This window comes from Oreochromis aureus, linkage group 17 (assembly GCF_013358895.1).
Source record: "Oreochromis aureus strain Israel breed Guangdong linkage group 17, ZZ_aureus, whole genome shotgun sequence".
Classification (NCBI taxonomy): Eukaryota; Metazoa; Chordata; class Actinopteri; order Cichliformes; family Cichlidae; genus Oreochromis; species Oreochromis aureus.
The window spans coordinates 3164756-3180321 of NC_052958.1; the positions used below are offsets into that span (position 1 = coordinate 3164756).

A 15566-nucleotide genomic window follows, 5' to 3' on the forward strand; every position below is an offset into this window, starting at 1 on the left:
AAAACACAATGTTCAATCTCTCCCAAAGTTCGCAGGCGTGATGAGACTCAAGGTCGGAAATGTTTGTTATCCCATTGGTCAGTAATGGTTAGAGCGCCACCTAGTGGGACGACTATAATAATGATTGAATGAGATGAATCGTTAGCTGGTGGTTCTAGGCATGAATTCCATCAATGTGACATCAGATCGGACGTGCTGGTTGTAGGTGTTGGGCGTGGCCCGACGTGCCGGGGTGCGAGGGCCCTCATAACGCTGCTTGCAGCTTTAATTATTATTATCATTATTATTATTTCGGCAAATGAATCGGCCTTTTGAGGGCCTAAACATGCTCAAAAACTCATGAAATTTTGCACACGCGTCAGGTCTGGTGAAAATTTACGTATTTTAATGTCCGTAGACATGTCCAGGGAAAATTGGCTCAGTAGCGCCACCTAGAAAAATGAGAAACGCGAGCCCCGAGATGGGTATGACCTACATGTATAAAACTCGGAACACATATCTAACGTTCGGAGACGCACAAAAAAAGTCTATTATGGCCATGTCCTAAACCCAACAGGAAGTCCGCCATTTGGAAGTGAAGGTGACATTTTGGCTCTAATTTTGCCATTTCCATGCCTCGAACTTTTGCGAACTCCTCATTGGAATCTCATCGTACAAGCTTCATATTTGGTCAGTGTCAACTACACACCTGGGCCATGTTAAATTGCGGAGCTTTTGAGTTTTCGGGATACGGTGAGGCCGTGGCGCCACGGCGAATTTCGATGACTCGCCATGAAAATCTTATTGCCTCTCGTTCTGTCATACATTGTCCGACCTTGACCAAAGTGGACACATATGATAAGGCTCCACCCCTGAACATATTTCAACTGCCATATTTGACATCAGGGACAGCGCCACCTAGTGGGAACAGGAAATGTCATGTTTTACACTTTGGGGTACAGTATTGTAATGGGTGACATCTGCAGCCTGAAATTTCTCCAGGAAAGCCTTAAGGAGTTGGTCTTGGGTTACAGAGAAAACTGTGAGTTTTCGCTGAAGGGTGTGACCCCAGCAGCATGGCGAACATTGAGGTCTCGCCATGAAGAAAGAAATTAGTGTAACTCAATGAAATCCAATGTGATCAGTACCAGACTTTACAGGGATGATGTCAGACCCGCCCTGAACAGATTGATATGCCCATTGTCAGGAATACGTAGAGCGCCACCTAGTGGCACCAGGAAATGTCATGTCTTTCATTTTGTTGTACTGATTTTCACAGGTTCATCGTGGCCACCTCAAAAGCGGTGAATATCACCATCAGTCCCTCATGATGCTTCAGTGAGAAAATTGTGACTATAAACTGAACGGCGCACCCTGGTGGCAACGCAGTTCACCATGAAAGATGAAGTGGCTTTTGAGGGGCTTGAAAAGTTTAAAAGTCTTGAAATTTGGCGCACACCTCTAATGTGATGAGGATTTCTTTTTATATGTTCATTTTCCTTGAACAGCGCAAAATGGCTCCACAGCGCCCCCTACAAAATTTCAAAACAACAGCCCCTGCTCTGTGTCTTATGTATGAGTCTGAAACCTGGTAAGCTTATAGGAGATATCAAGATGTACAAAAAAGTCTCTTGGAGCAATATCCCAAATCCAACAGGAAGTCAGCCATTTTAAAATTAATGTGTAAATTTGGCGACATTTTCCCCTCTTTTCAGGCCTCATACTTTGACGAACTCCTCCAAGGGATTTCATTAGATTTACGCGATCTCCTGTGTGGAATCTAAAGACCTTTGTGATGTTAAATTGCGAAGCTTTTACGTTCAGGGAAACGGGGTGGTCATGGCGGCACGTGGAGTTTCAATCACTCGCCAAAAAGCAGTAATCTGCTGTCACTCAAAAACACAATGTCCAATCTCTCCCAAAGGTCGCAGGCGTGATGAGACTCGAGCTCGGAAATGTTTGTTATGCCATTTGTCAGTAATGGTTAGAGCGCCACCTAGTGGGACGACTATAATAATGGTTGAACGAGATGAAATTTTAGCTGGTGGTTAAATGCATGAATTCCATCAATGTGACATCAGATCGGAAGCGCTGGTTTTAGGTGTTGGGCTTGGCTCGACGCGCCGGGGGTGCGAGGGCCCTCATATTGCTGCTTGCAGCTTTAATGTCTTGTTGCCTCTGTTCTCAATGCAGCACCAACAGCATTGTTTCTTCTCAGATGAGCCGTTGATTGAAACCACAGCTGTCATTAACACTGCCAAATGTATTTATTACTCATTCGAATGACAAATATTACTATGCATTTATAAAATGTTTGCTTGTTTTTCTGTTACAATAACATACATCTAGTCTAATTTGTCAAGTTAAGAAACCCACATTACTCCACTGCTCAACAAACTGTTTAAGTAAAAAATAAAGAAAAATATTTAAACAAGTTATTATAACTTATCAAAATTGTTTGGTCTCAATTGAGAGGGTCAGAATAACATACAACCATCAACAGTGAGCTACAAAGAACATGTGACAGATGTAGAATTTTACAAAAACAAAAGGCTGCCCACAGCCTTCAGGAGTAAACATTTGTCTGCATAAACCTGTAAACAACAAAAACATTGTTGCACATAAAGTAATATAATATAACTCAAAATAACAAATAAACATTGTCTCAGCTCACAACTATGAGTTCAAAATGATAAGGACATGCTGCCTGTCCTTGAACACATCAAGTGGATCCGCTCCCCAACCTCCTCATCTATTGATCATGTTCTGAAAACAACTGACGAGCCCAGTTGTAAGTAAGCTATTAAGACTCGACTGTATGCTGTGTTCGTGTTTTCCTCCGAAACAATAAGTTCTGTTGGAGCAGCCTTTCAACGCCTCTCTCTGTCTCTTGCAAGCAAAGTTGACCCAGATAACAAAGTAAAGCTATTTTTCAGCTACCAGCCCGACACGGAACCCACCGTATTAGCCAGAGGTCCCTTTACTACAGTTCGGAGCCGCGGACCTTCAGTAATAGTAAAAAATCACAGCAATAGTACATTCACGTAGTTGTAAAAAGCATGATAATATGTTAAGTAATCCAAAGTATTCAGAATACGTTACTCTCATTGAGTAACGTAACGGAATACATTACAGAATACATTTTGGGGCATGTATTCAGTATTCTGTAATGGAATACATTTTAAAAGTAACCTTCCCAACACTGCAACCACACACATACTGCATGACACAAAACATCAGTGTAGAATCTGAAACAGATGCTTCATGGTGGATTTTTGCAGTTTTTAGAATTGAATCACTCATTTGAGAAGAAAAGTCTCAGAAAGTAGGATAAGTCAACAAAAAATGGCGTCCAGATCTCTGATTTCATGTTTTTATTTAGTCAGTAAAATATTATTATTACTTAAACAACAAAGTACATCTACATTTGTAACTAAACTTCAAATGGGCAGTCATCATTCCCTTCATTTATGTTAACTCTCTTAATCTTCTTGATAGCTAGGAAATCAATTGTAAGGATTTAACATACTAAATGATTACATTCCTATTTTTTTACGAGTAAATACGTGAGAACACACTCTGAGCAGCATCAGATTTCTACGAGTCTCACTTTGTTTGAATGACCACTGTTGGTTGAGTCATGAAACCAGTTGCAACTGGTTGTGCAGGCATCATCATCATTACTCCTGGCTGGACAGTTGGAATAGGCTGCATGTTGACAACAGTGTTATTCTGTATGTTGACAACAGTCGGGGTTTTCTTGCGATGCCTTAACTCGCGATGCATCTGACACCAGGAGCACCACTCACAGAAACAGGAAATTGCAATGTCCTTACAGAGAGAGCCCTGCAGAAAGACAATACAAGCATTACAGATGTGGTGTAATTCAGGTGGAAGAGCAGGTCATCTACCAACCACAATGTCTCGATGCATGCTCAATCATCCAGGTAAGTAAATCTGTTCAGATGAACAGAATCAACCTTTGGGAGTACCAGCCAAAAGTTCAATAGATCAGTCCCTGGCTCTTCTGATCAACATGTCACAATATCCTTGCAGCAGATACTGAGTATGTGTGTGAATGTTTGACAAAAAACATTTAATCATAGTTGAAATCAAATATGGATGTTTTTGATTTAGTGAATGAGACTTGTAATTCCCACTTAAGTCCAGCTTTGAGTTCATGTCTTCGTCTCATGGTTCATACCTTGATGCCATATCTGTTTCGCATGGCAGCTCTTACAGACAAAACTGCAGGAGGAACACAAACAGGTATCCCAAAGGCTGCGAATACACCAGGGCCGATTATATCACATAAAGGGAGACAGTTGTTCTCTCCAAATCTTCCTGAAACAGTGCAGGCGAGACAGGGGCAGCACCAGAATCCATAGCAGCCTGAAAAACACAGAAACACATCAACAAAGTGGTAACAAGTCTCAAAAGACAAAGAAAAAAGTCCTGTAGTTCTGAAAATGAAAATATAATTTCTGAGTCATTCAAATTTAACTGGCTTCTTACAAGTACGTGTATCCTCAAAGCAGTCAAGGAGACCACTGTCCCAGTCTGTCAAGGGTTTTTCTGCCATTGTATGTTGAACTTCACCCACAGACACTGAACGATCGCTCTGTGAAAGTCGAGAAGCAGAAAAAGTCAAATAAAATGAAAGTCAAAATGTTAATTTTGGAGTACTTTCTATCAAACTTATTTACGAGACCTGAGACATTGAAATATTTGTAGCAATGGGAGAATTTAAGTAGAGAAAGAAATTGAAACCAAAGTGTGTGTTAAGGATATTGTGGTCATTTTTTAATTCTTCAATTAAGCTCTATTAATATATCCATAATTCACAATAGATTTTATATAACAAGGTAAAAATTCTACAGCATTATAGAGAGAAACACCCAAACATCTACAATGAACAAGCATTTGGGGATGTAGGAAGAACAAGCTTTCTACACACATCCAAGTGACTTTCAAACAAACAGCAATACATGGTTGACATATCTCAAAAAGATGACTTGTGTAACTTGAAACACGAGTACAGTAATGCGTGGGTAAACAACTCTCTCCTGAACAGAATATGTAGACTGGTTTGGAAGTGAAAGTCTGTTACGCTTACAGTTCAGACAGTTTAATCCACTTTATCTGCCCTCTACAACAGACAGCTTAGAATTTGGAGTTTGGGATGTTTGCCTTCGGGAATACTAATAACAACCCCCCCCCAAAACTCTAGAAACACAGGGTATTAAAAATGTATACCTCTCTATACTGCTCAATACATTTTAGTCTTTTTTGTTTCAGTTTAAATAAACTTCAGCTTTTTACAGTCACACCGTCATGATGGCCTCTGTTTCTCCGAAGAGGACTAATATACAAAATGCACTGTGTGTACACACATTTTTATTTATCCACTTGTTAATTTCTTGGAAATACATACATTTTCTTTACAAAATGTCTCTAGTATCATGGTACAAATAACTAAGTACTGATCACTAAGTTGATGTAAAATGACTCGTAGAAAACTGGAAGGTCTTACCTGCTCTTGCTGGACACTGTTTGCGCACCTCTGACACTTAATGAATGAAAGGATCCTTGGCTCTTTGGATAAGGAGTGTCAGTGGCATTTGAGCCAACACAAACAATGCTGCAAAACCTGAAACTCTGGAAATGGAAACATGAAACTAAAAGTGAATGTCCATTATGTGGTAATAAATGCATCCTAGGTGATTTTCTAATCGGGTGATTTTCTACCACCTGAGCCACAGCCACCCCATGGGTTGCCGTGGGTGGTAGAGCAGATCAGCTACTGATTGGAAGGTTGGTGATTCAATCCTTGGCTTCCCCAGTCTGCATGCAAAGTATCCTTGGGCAAGATGCTAACCCCAAGTGCTCTCCGATACTTTCATTGGAGTGTGAATGTGTGTGAATGTTGGTTAGATTGCACTAGAGTTTAATTCAATTCAATTCAATTCAATTCAATTTTATTTATATAGCGCCAAATCACAACAAAAGTCGCCTCAAGGCGCTTTATATTGTACAATAGATCGCACAATAATAAATACAGAGAAAACTCCAACAATCATATCATATGACCCCCTATGAGCAAGCACTTTGGCGACAGTGGGAAGGAAAAACTCCCTTTTAACAGGAAGAAACCTCCGACAGAACCAGGCTCAGGGAGGGGCGGCCATCTGCTGCGACCGGTTGGGGTGAAGAAGGAAAACAGGATGAAAGACATGCTATGGTTTAGAATGTGCTTATATGAGTGGGTGTGAAAGGGATGAATGATGCATGTTGTATGCAGCGTTTTGAGTACTCCGGGAGAGTAGAAAAGCACTGTATAAGAATCAGTCCATTTTGTGCCCACACCATGCCAGTGTTACACACGTGGGGAATTGATAAGAATTTAGCGATTCCGATTCCAATATCGATATCCCTCATCGATTCGATTTCTTATTGATTCTCATTTGCTCCACTTTGAGAGTCACCACCATCTCTAAGTAGCATATCAACGACATTACATTAATGGAAAGCAATTACATGGTGCATGGTCTAATGTTTGTGAATGTTGGAGGTATTTCCCCTCTTTGTTGTGTTCAGTGCTGGGGTCATAACTCCAAAAAAGCAAGTTGTTACAGATATTACACAGAACACTTTTCTTATAAGTAGTGCACTATATTACTTATTACACCCAGGAGAAAGACATTTGTCATACTACTCATTATGTTACTTTCATGTTACTCTGTAAAATGATCTGAAACACACTGTGTCATGATCGCCAATTAAGAATATAAACCTGTGGCTACAGCCCAACACACCAACAAAAATCCCTGTCTTAATGAGGACACACATCCTCTTTCTCTTAGGATTTAGGTATGAACACAAAGCCAACAACACAAAGCAAAGATGAAAACCACCGCAAAGAGATTTCAAAGCAATGATTCTACTTTAGAAACAGGATGATGAATGTTGGATAGAAAGCATTTAAGCAGAAAGAGCTTAGAAAGAAAGTGCTTGTGTGAAACGGTGAATGAGGCAAGTTGCATGAAGTGCTTTGAGTTTTTAGATGCAGTACAAAAGCGGTATATAAGAACCAGTCCAATTACCGCTTACCATAACTGTCCCGCAACCTGGTCAATGAATGGGTTCAGCCTCAACAAAGAACTTATTTTCAAGACTAGTTCCCCTCTTCCAGCTGTTTAACTTTATCCTTGAATGCTAACCGTTAAACATAGTGGATTACCTGAAATTTTGCAGTGTTTTAAGGGGATTTTAAGGGTTTTCACTTGAAGCCTTGGACTTCCTTGCCACACTGATGAGCTTTGTCATTCCTCGTATCGAGGCCTTCCATAAGGAGAACTATTCTAATCAATGTGGAAAAAGAAGTCTGTCAACAAGTTTAGTTGTGAAAACACTGAACTTTGGGCAGATCTCTGCATCATGTTCTGGTTTGACCAGATTAAACGTACTTCATGTCTCAGATGTAAATAGCTGTTGTTAGAACTTCAAGAACCAAAGATGGGTGAACAAACTTCTCTTGGTGCTGTTGTTAGCCCTGTCGCAATGTTAGCTAAATGGTGATCCTTTGAAACATGGTGCCACTGAGTCTCTGTAGTGGACATACTAATTCTTTAGACTTTTTTGGGTACATACATTTAAAACCTTTGTGAAGAGTTATGGATTTATCCTAAGACAATCTTTCCATCGGTGCAATACTGTAAAGCATTCAACTCAAGCCTCAAGGCACTAGCTTGGCTTTTACCATGATGTATCCAATGTAGCACTGTCCGTCTTCATTGAGAGTAAAGGCAATGTTAATGACGGCTGTAATTTCAATCAACATCTTCTCTGAGAAGAAACGATGCTGTTGGTGCTGCATTGAGAACAGAGGCAACGAGACATAAGGTCTGGGTATGTACGGGAGTTCGACCTCTCAAAGGGAGCCTTTCTGTGCATTCCATTTCTTTTCTTTGGCAGTTACATGGATCAGTGGTAAGGTCTTGGATGAGGGCCTTGCACTGAACAGTGATGCACAGCTATAGAGGATATGCCTGATAAATGAAGGATCGTTCTTGCTTAGAAGCCTGGAAAATTAAGGTCTCATATTTAAGGATCCAGCATAGTCCAAGGCCACGTTGACAAGGTCAAGAGTCTGTCCCTATGTCTGTGTGTGAAGACCTTTGCCAGGTTATTAGCTGGCAGTTCAGTGTAACTGAAAATCTGATTTAGCTTCTCTTCTATCTTATCTTTCTTTAAAAGACTGACAGCCTCCATTTCTGTCAGGAGTGAGGTCAGATCATCGTCAGCATAAAGATTCCAGAAAACAAATTCCTTTTCTTAACCCATAGTTGCCCAATTGTTTGATGGTTTCCACTCTTGTTCATGGTTTAGTTGTTGTTTAGTTGTTTAGTGTTAATTGTAGCTTGAACAGTTTCTTGTGTGCAGAGGTGTTAAAGAACCACATTCCTGATGTACAGATGGTAACTGAAAGTTTGACTTTTGAAAAATGCCTGTTTCATTACTTGTGTTGGTCCACCATGACGTGGTGTCTTTAAGAACTGTTTTTAATATATTTTTGCATTCTTAGCACAATTAGGATAATGCAACTCCTTAACAGGACTGTAGTGTGGCTGTAGCTCAGGGTTGGGTTAGAGCGACAGCTCTAAGGTTGGTGGTTGGTGGTTCGATCTCCGTCTGCTCCAGTCTGCATGCCACATGCCATTGACAAGATCCCAAGTTGCTCTCCGATGCGTCCATCAGAATGCACAGTCACACTGAAAATACAACTCAGACCAACTTACATTAACAAAACATTCAGTGATTTAGTATTACTTCCATACAAGTTAGGACACACTTGTTTATATACACACCAAAATAGTATGTTTAGGATAGAACAGACAAGTAAGTGTTTTATAGACCCGCAGTTCATCTAAAGAAAAAGCAGCTTTCAGTTACACCATACATGCATCACAGCGGAAATATTAAAGTTATAACATAGCATGGCAAGTTGAAGGCATACATGAGCCAGGAATTCACCACTGCACCCCTGACTGAGCAGTGAACTGAATGAGCTATAGAAGAGGCTTCCAGAATACCAACTGTGACCACGAGAGGGCACCAAAGCACAGGAACACTAGGTGAATGTTACACATTTAAACAATCCCGACACAGGATGACAAACTTAGTGGAAAGATGACTAAGTTTTGCTCTGTTCTTTAATGCTACAAAGTATACATAGTAAGATATACTGATGTATTAGAGAAAGATGTGTGCACGCCTCCTCCTGGAGAATTTATCTTAGTTTTTTATTATTATTAATTTTTAGGGACGAAGTTGTAGTTTAGCTTTTCAATTGAAATGTGTGCTGAATCAAGAAGGTGTATGGGCTTGTTCTACCCTAACCCCGCGGTTAGGGTTAGGGGCTGGGGGCTAGGGTAGCATACATTAGAATCAAAATAGATTTGATTCTTTTTTTAATAATTAAATAACCTACAAAATTGAATGTAAAATACATAGATGATGTAAAAATGACTGTCGAAAGCTAGAAGGTCTTACCTGGTCTTGCTGGACACCCTGTGTGCACCTGTGAAAAGGAATAAATAGGAGTAGGAGGGCACAGAGTTGGCATATGCTCAACACAAAAAATGCTGCAAAACCTGAAACTGAGGAACGGAGTAAGGAAATCAAAAGTGCTCTCCAAGAAGATCAAGAAAAAATATGTTTGTGGTTTTTTTTAATAGAGAGAGAAGTCTTAATCTTATGTTTTTATTGCATCCAAGTTCCTTTTAAACATACAAACAAATGCACGATTGACCTGACCCATCAAGGATGTTTTTTTAAAAGCATTTAAACATAAAAGCAAATATGTATTACATAAAAAAGTTTTATGTCAGATTGTTTCACAGGTTTCATTTTATTGTTGTTCTATTGATGTGTTAAAATAGAGAAACAGCTAAATGTTCTTCATTTATTGTTTGAAACAGAAGCTAATGATAGTCATCATTATGTTTGTCTGTTATCTGAAGGATCCTCGAAGTCTCAGGGTGTGACCCTGAACTAGATGTGACTGTTAATGAGATACAACAGACATGCTGTACAGGTCGGTTTAGTTTTCTTAGACTTAAAGTCATCAAAAGTGCAACTTCTTCCTTCTTAAAGCAGCTGTGAAGAAAATTAAAAAATTAAAGGAAGCTCACTTTGTATGAAAAGTATGAATAAAAGACATTTGGAAGACATTTCAAAAGCACTGCAACTTTTCTTATTTTGTTATATTGTATTTGAATCTTTTGATTTGTTTTTTAAATCATGGGAGAATAATGATATTACTCATGTACATTTATAGTTGTTTATTACTATTATTGGCTGTAATTTTATGTAATACTAGACTAAACCCTGTGACAGAGTGGTGACCTGTTCAGCTTGTACTCTGCCCCTCTCTGTCAGGGTCAGAACTTTGAGTTTATTCTGTATTTTTGATTTCTTATGTTATATTGCAAATATGTTAAGCTCTTGTCTTGTTGTTATTAGTTAGGGTTTAGTTGAGTTTTAGTGTAGTTTATGTTTCATCTATGTCTCTGTGTTTGCGGGTCTTTTCCTGTCTTCTGTGTTAGTCTGTCTTGTTCTCTTTGTTTAATGTTTAGTTATGCCCGTGCTTTCGTCTCCCTTATCTGTTTTCATGCGTCTCTCCTTCTGTTCCATGTCTGTCATGTGTTTCATGTCGTCAAGCTTGTTTTATCATGTCTACGTCTCTCCATGGTTCCTGTTTTATTTTGAAATTCTTGTTTCCATGTTCAGTGGATTTACCTAACGCCCCTGTGGCGTTAGGTAAATTTGTGTTTCCCCAGTGTTTCTGCTTCCCTCATTACCCTTCTGTGTATTTAAGTCCTCTGTCTCCCTTTGTTTCAAGGATACTTGACATGCAGACTGGAGGAGCCAGGGATCGAACCACCAACCTTCTGATCAGTAGGTGACCTGCTCTACAGCATCTGGAACTAGATTTTATTTGCTTTCACCTCCTGTAAATAAAGCTCACTCCCATCACAGCCAGTGCCTGCATCTTGGGTCATTCTTCATAACTCCACACAGCTTGCTTCACAAACTGTGACAGGTTTTGTTTTTTGCTATCAGCCTAAATAAATAGGTCGCTTTTTGTTATACTTTGTTTTCTCTCTCATGTCTGCTTTTGGTTCTGCACTGCAAACACATCGGCCATCTTGGCCTTAACACTTGCCCTATAGACCCTATACCATTGGCTCCTGCTTTGCTTGGATTTTAATCAAATATATTTAAATACTGACTAAGAACAACTCCTTACATCCATCTCTCTCTCTCCCTCTCCCTTGCATTGCATGCTGGGTGAGTATGAGTGGAGTTCAAGTCTGTCTTTCCTGTCATTTTATTTTGTTTTCTTATATTCTTTGGTTTCTGCATTGCTTGGGTAAATTTTGTCTCCTTTCTTGATAGATGCTGTTTTTTGACTGTGGTGCTGAGAAAAGTGTCTGCTGACACGCCGTCCTTTGTCCATTCAATGTAGGGCAAGGCATGTACATTGATAGAGCTTACAATGAAAGCCCTAGGAGGAGTTATTGTGGGTGGCAGTGCTGTCTACCAGTTATACTGGTGTTCCTCCTATCATTTTAAAGGAATTCTTGGAAAGACAACTGCTAAAGGACTGCAAGGAAAATTTGCTAGTGGGTTGAAGACGGTTGGTTTTGGCTAAAGCATGTGGTGTCACTCAGGTGCCAAACGTGTATGTTTTTGGAATCACCTGGGCAGTGTTTTTCACAGTTAGGAATGGAGATAGGTACTGCTGGGTGCAAGTTCTGGACAAATGAAATATTTTAATGTGGAGACAACAGACCAAATAAATCCTATGCCCACACACACTTGCACAATCTACTCCATGCTCTCGCTACTCAGTTGTGGGCGTTTGTGGTGCAGATCCCAGGAATAGCAGTCACTGATAATGTTAAAATATGATTTTGTAGAGCACGACAGTTTGTGGCACGCTGGGAGAGACAAGTGTGTGTCTATTGAGAGCAGAGCACCGGCTCTTTGTTTCCAGTGCAGAAACATCAAATGAAGCAGGGCCTTCATCAAGTGATCAGGTAAGAAGCGATTTTGTCTCAAACAATGATCTTTACTCTTTAGATGAAATGAATGTTGCAGAAATTAGTTAGCTATGAGCTCGAGTGAGAAAAAGCAGTTCAGACTGAAAAAGCATGTTACTGAAGGAGCAGCTTCCAGAGACATTTCAAAAAGATAAGTTATTTTCAAATATATTCTGACTTTCTCATTTCTTTTCCAGTGGCAGGTTTCCGAGTTGGTAATTTAAATATAAATCAGGGAAGAAACAGACTGAAGAGGGCTTTTTTTATTGAAGTATTTCAGCAAAAGAAACAAGACATGATGTTTTATTGTGTTTGAATTTTTGGTTCATTTATTTTTGGCATTGGAAACTTGACCACCTTCTGCAACACTTATTAGACAGGAAGCAGAGTATTGTCTCTAACAAACTGTTTTCCCACATGTGGGATAAGTAAAAGACTTTGTATCCTGTCATAAAGATTTTACTTTAAAAATCCTTTTCCTGCAGCTAGCTACCATGTTTTTGTCTTTCAAGAGGCAGCAAAGAACTACTTACAGGTGGCAGCTTACCTGATATAAGCAGGAACCCCCCCCCCAAACATGCTTATACTTTTGCCATAGCTGGCTACAAAAATGAGGCCCACATCTCTGATTTCATCTTTGTATCTGATTTCGTCAGTTAACTATTTTTTACTAAATTAATCTCAGAACTATAGTGAATCACCAGTTCTCACTATCATCATCATCATTTCTCATCATTTAACTATTAAACAAAAAAATGTGCAGGATTATTAGCAAAATAATACAAATAATTGATCATACATTGTATTTAAAAATGATTAGAGGCTCTGATTTCACCAATAAATACATTAAAGCAAACTCAGAGCAGTGTCACTGTGAGCACATAATACCTCCTGGGTTAAGCAACAAAACCAGCTGCGGGTGGCTGTGCAGACGCCATCACCACTGGTGGCTGGGCAACTGGAATGGGCTGCATGTTGTAAACAGTGTTGTTCTCTATGTTGATGACAGTCGGGGTTTTCTTGCGATGCTTTAACTCACGATGCATCTGACACCAGGAGCATGAGGCACAGAAACAGGAAACTGCAATGTCCTTACAGAGAGAGCCCTGCAGAAAGACAATACAAGCATTAATTTGCTTTTTCTTTTTAGTTCAGAGTATGTCATCGTCTCATGGTTCATACCTTGATACCATATCTGTTTCGCATGGCAGCCCTTACAGACAAAACTGCAGGAGGAACACAGAGGGGCATCCCACAGGCTGCTAATGCAGCAGAACCAAATATGTCACATAAGGGGAGACAGTTGTTCTCTCCAAATCTTCCTGAAACAGTGCAGGCGAGGCAGGGGCCGCACCAGAAACCATAGCAGCCTGAAAAACACAGAAACAAATCAACTTGGCTGTCACGTCAAAAACTCTCAATAGACTAAGGCCCAACAAATGAGAAAGACATGCCTTTAATGCTTAAAATGCAAATGTATCAGAGTTTGCGTCTTACAAGTATTGACTTCCTCAAAGCAGTCAAAGAGACCAGCATCCCAGTCCATCAAGGTTTTTTCTGCCATTGTGTGCCAAGATGCTATAGGATTACTCTGTGAAAGTAGAGGAGCGGGTAAACCAAAGTTAAAGAAATGCATCTGCAGAAGGAACTGTCTGTTGCGTAGGACATCTAGGCAGTAGATGATCAGATTAGATTTTGGGCACCTTGTAGCAAATCTTGTTCATCAGACACCTCAAAGATTTGTTCCAGCGATAGCTAAGATTTCATAGCGCCTTTGATTAGAAGCAGCAGCTTTTTATGGTTGAATAAACACAAACAAACTGAAACTCAAAGTATAGATTCAGAGAAATGAAATGAAAAGTGCATTGTCTATAGTTGTTCAGTTAAATCAGATTCATGGATCCTTAATTCCAAAGATTAAGGCTGAGCGGTAAAGACGAAACACTGTCAGACAAAAAAATACCAGAAATACCAAGAGGTAAAACACTGACTTTCCTAAAACATCCAAGTTCATTTAAAACAGTCGCTGGGACATGGTTGACAGTTCAGTTCAATATAAAATGGCCTCTGCATAAGACAACTTACAATCTGCAGCCTTGCATGTAATTTACCTTTGCAGAAAAACAGTTACCAATACAGAGGGTCAATAATAAAAAGGAAAAAGGAAAGAAAACACTCATCTCTTTCTGAGAATATATCAATTTACATAAACTTACATACATTTTTTACAGTCCCTCTGTCATCACATCTCCTACAGTGTTATACATCCAGTATTATACAGCACACTACAAAGAAATCACACTAAACTGTAAATGATGTAAAATTCATTGTAGAAAAGTGGAAAGCCTTACCTGGTCTTGCTGGACTCCCTGTGTGCACCTGTGATACAGAATATAGGAAAGGATGCACCTTGGAATGGGAGTGGCTTAGAGTTGCCATTGGCTTGACACAAAAATGCTGCAAAACCTGAAGCTATAGAAACAGAGAAAGGAAATCAAAAGATCGTGCGCAGAAGACCATCTGTATTGTGTATTGTGTTTTGCTTGTCTTCTCTTCTTTTTCTCTCAACAGGTGATCCAGGAGATTTTTTTTTTCTTTCTCTTTGTCTTTGTAAGTGCCCTTTCTCACTGTCCCTTTTCCCTTCTGTTTTTCTTTTCCTTCCTCTCTTTCTTTCTCCCTTTCCTATCCCCCAGTCATGTCTGTCCCATCTGTAACAACTGAAAATAAAATAAATAATAACAACAAAGTTTGATCAAATGGACCAATACGGCAATGCCATGATGATCCATTTGGCAAAATAAATCCATTTGGTATCCTTGTTGGTCTTCAGACAACAATTCTGACGGCTTAAGAACCAAATGGGACAGACAAAAAAAAAAAAAAAGGCCATCTGTATTTTTAATGAACGTGTTTTGCTTTGTATTTTAATTGCATTCAAGTTAATTTAAACATACAAACAAATGCAACATCTATATGTCTGTTAAAGGTAAATGTCAAAAAACATACACATAGAAATTTATTTTTAAAAAAGTTTCATTTTATTGTTGTTGTACTGACACGTTAAAAAACACAATCAGAAACTACGGATAATAGTCATGATCATGTTCAAGTCTCAGGGTGTGACTTTGGCCTAGATGTGTCTGTTAACCTACACAGGTCAGTTGAGTTTTTTCAGACTTTTTTTTGAGGGGGGGGCTGAGAGTTTGAATAAAGACATTTCACTGTCATATCAAAAGTAGCGTCAGCTTTGTAATTCAGGTAGAGAATAAACAGTTTCTTTTTTCATTCATGTATTTATTTATTTTTAAAGTTAGCGCCTGCTATTCCTACCTAGTTGTTTTATTGTGTTTGAATCTCTTGGTTCAAGAGATCCCAAAAATCTGTATTGAAATAAATTGAAAAGTGCTACAGTGACACCTTGTGACAAAATGGGGAATTGCTGCCTTGCGCACAGTTAATAGAGACAACAGCTGTAGTGGG

At 39.4% G+C, this 15566-nt stretch overlaps 2 protein-coding genes across 2 annotated transcripts; both read right to left on the reverse strand.

Moving 5' to 3' along the window:
- Positions 1-3344: 3344 nt before the first annotated feature.
- LOC116331626 (cornifelin-like) lies at positions 3345-5557 on the reverse strand. The gene is made up of 4 exons (XM_031754365.2): positions 5513-5557; positions 4495-4600; positions 4184-4371; positions 3345-3825 (listed from the first exon to the last, which is right to left on the reverse strand). The coding sequence occupies exons 2-4, from the start codon at positions 4559-4561 to the stop codon at positions 3586-3588; spliced, it is 495 nt and encodes a 164-aa protein (XP_031610225.1). The 5' UTR covers positions 4562-4600; positions 5513-5557; the 3' UTR covers positions 3345-3585.
- Positions 5558-12424: 6867 nt separating this feature from the next.
- On the reverse strand, positions 12425-14654 carry LOC116331624 (cornifelin homolog B-like). Its single transcript, XM_031754360.2, has 4 exons — positions 14438-14654; positions 13584-13677; positions 13269-13456; positions 12425-13192 (listed from the first exon to the last, which is right to left on the reverse strand). The coding sequence occupies exons 2-4, from the start codon at positions 13648-13650 to the stop codon at positions 12983-12985; spliced, it is 465 nt and encodes a 154-aa protein (XP_031610220.2). The 5' UTR covers positions 13651-13677; positions 14438-14654; the 3' UTR covers positions 12425-12982.
- Between the last annotated feature and the right edge of the window lie 912 nt (positions 14655-15566).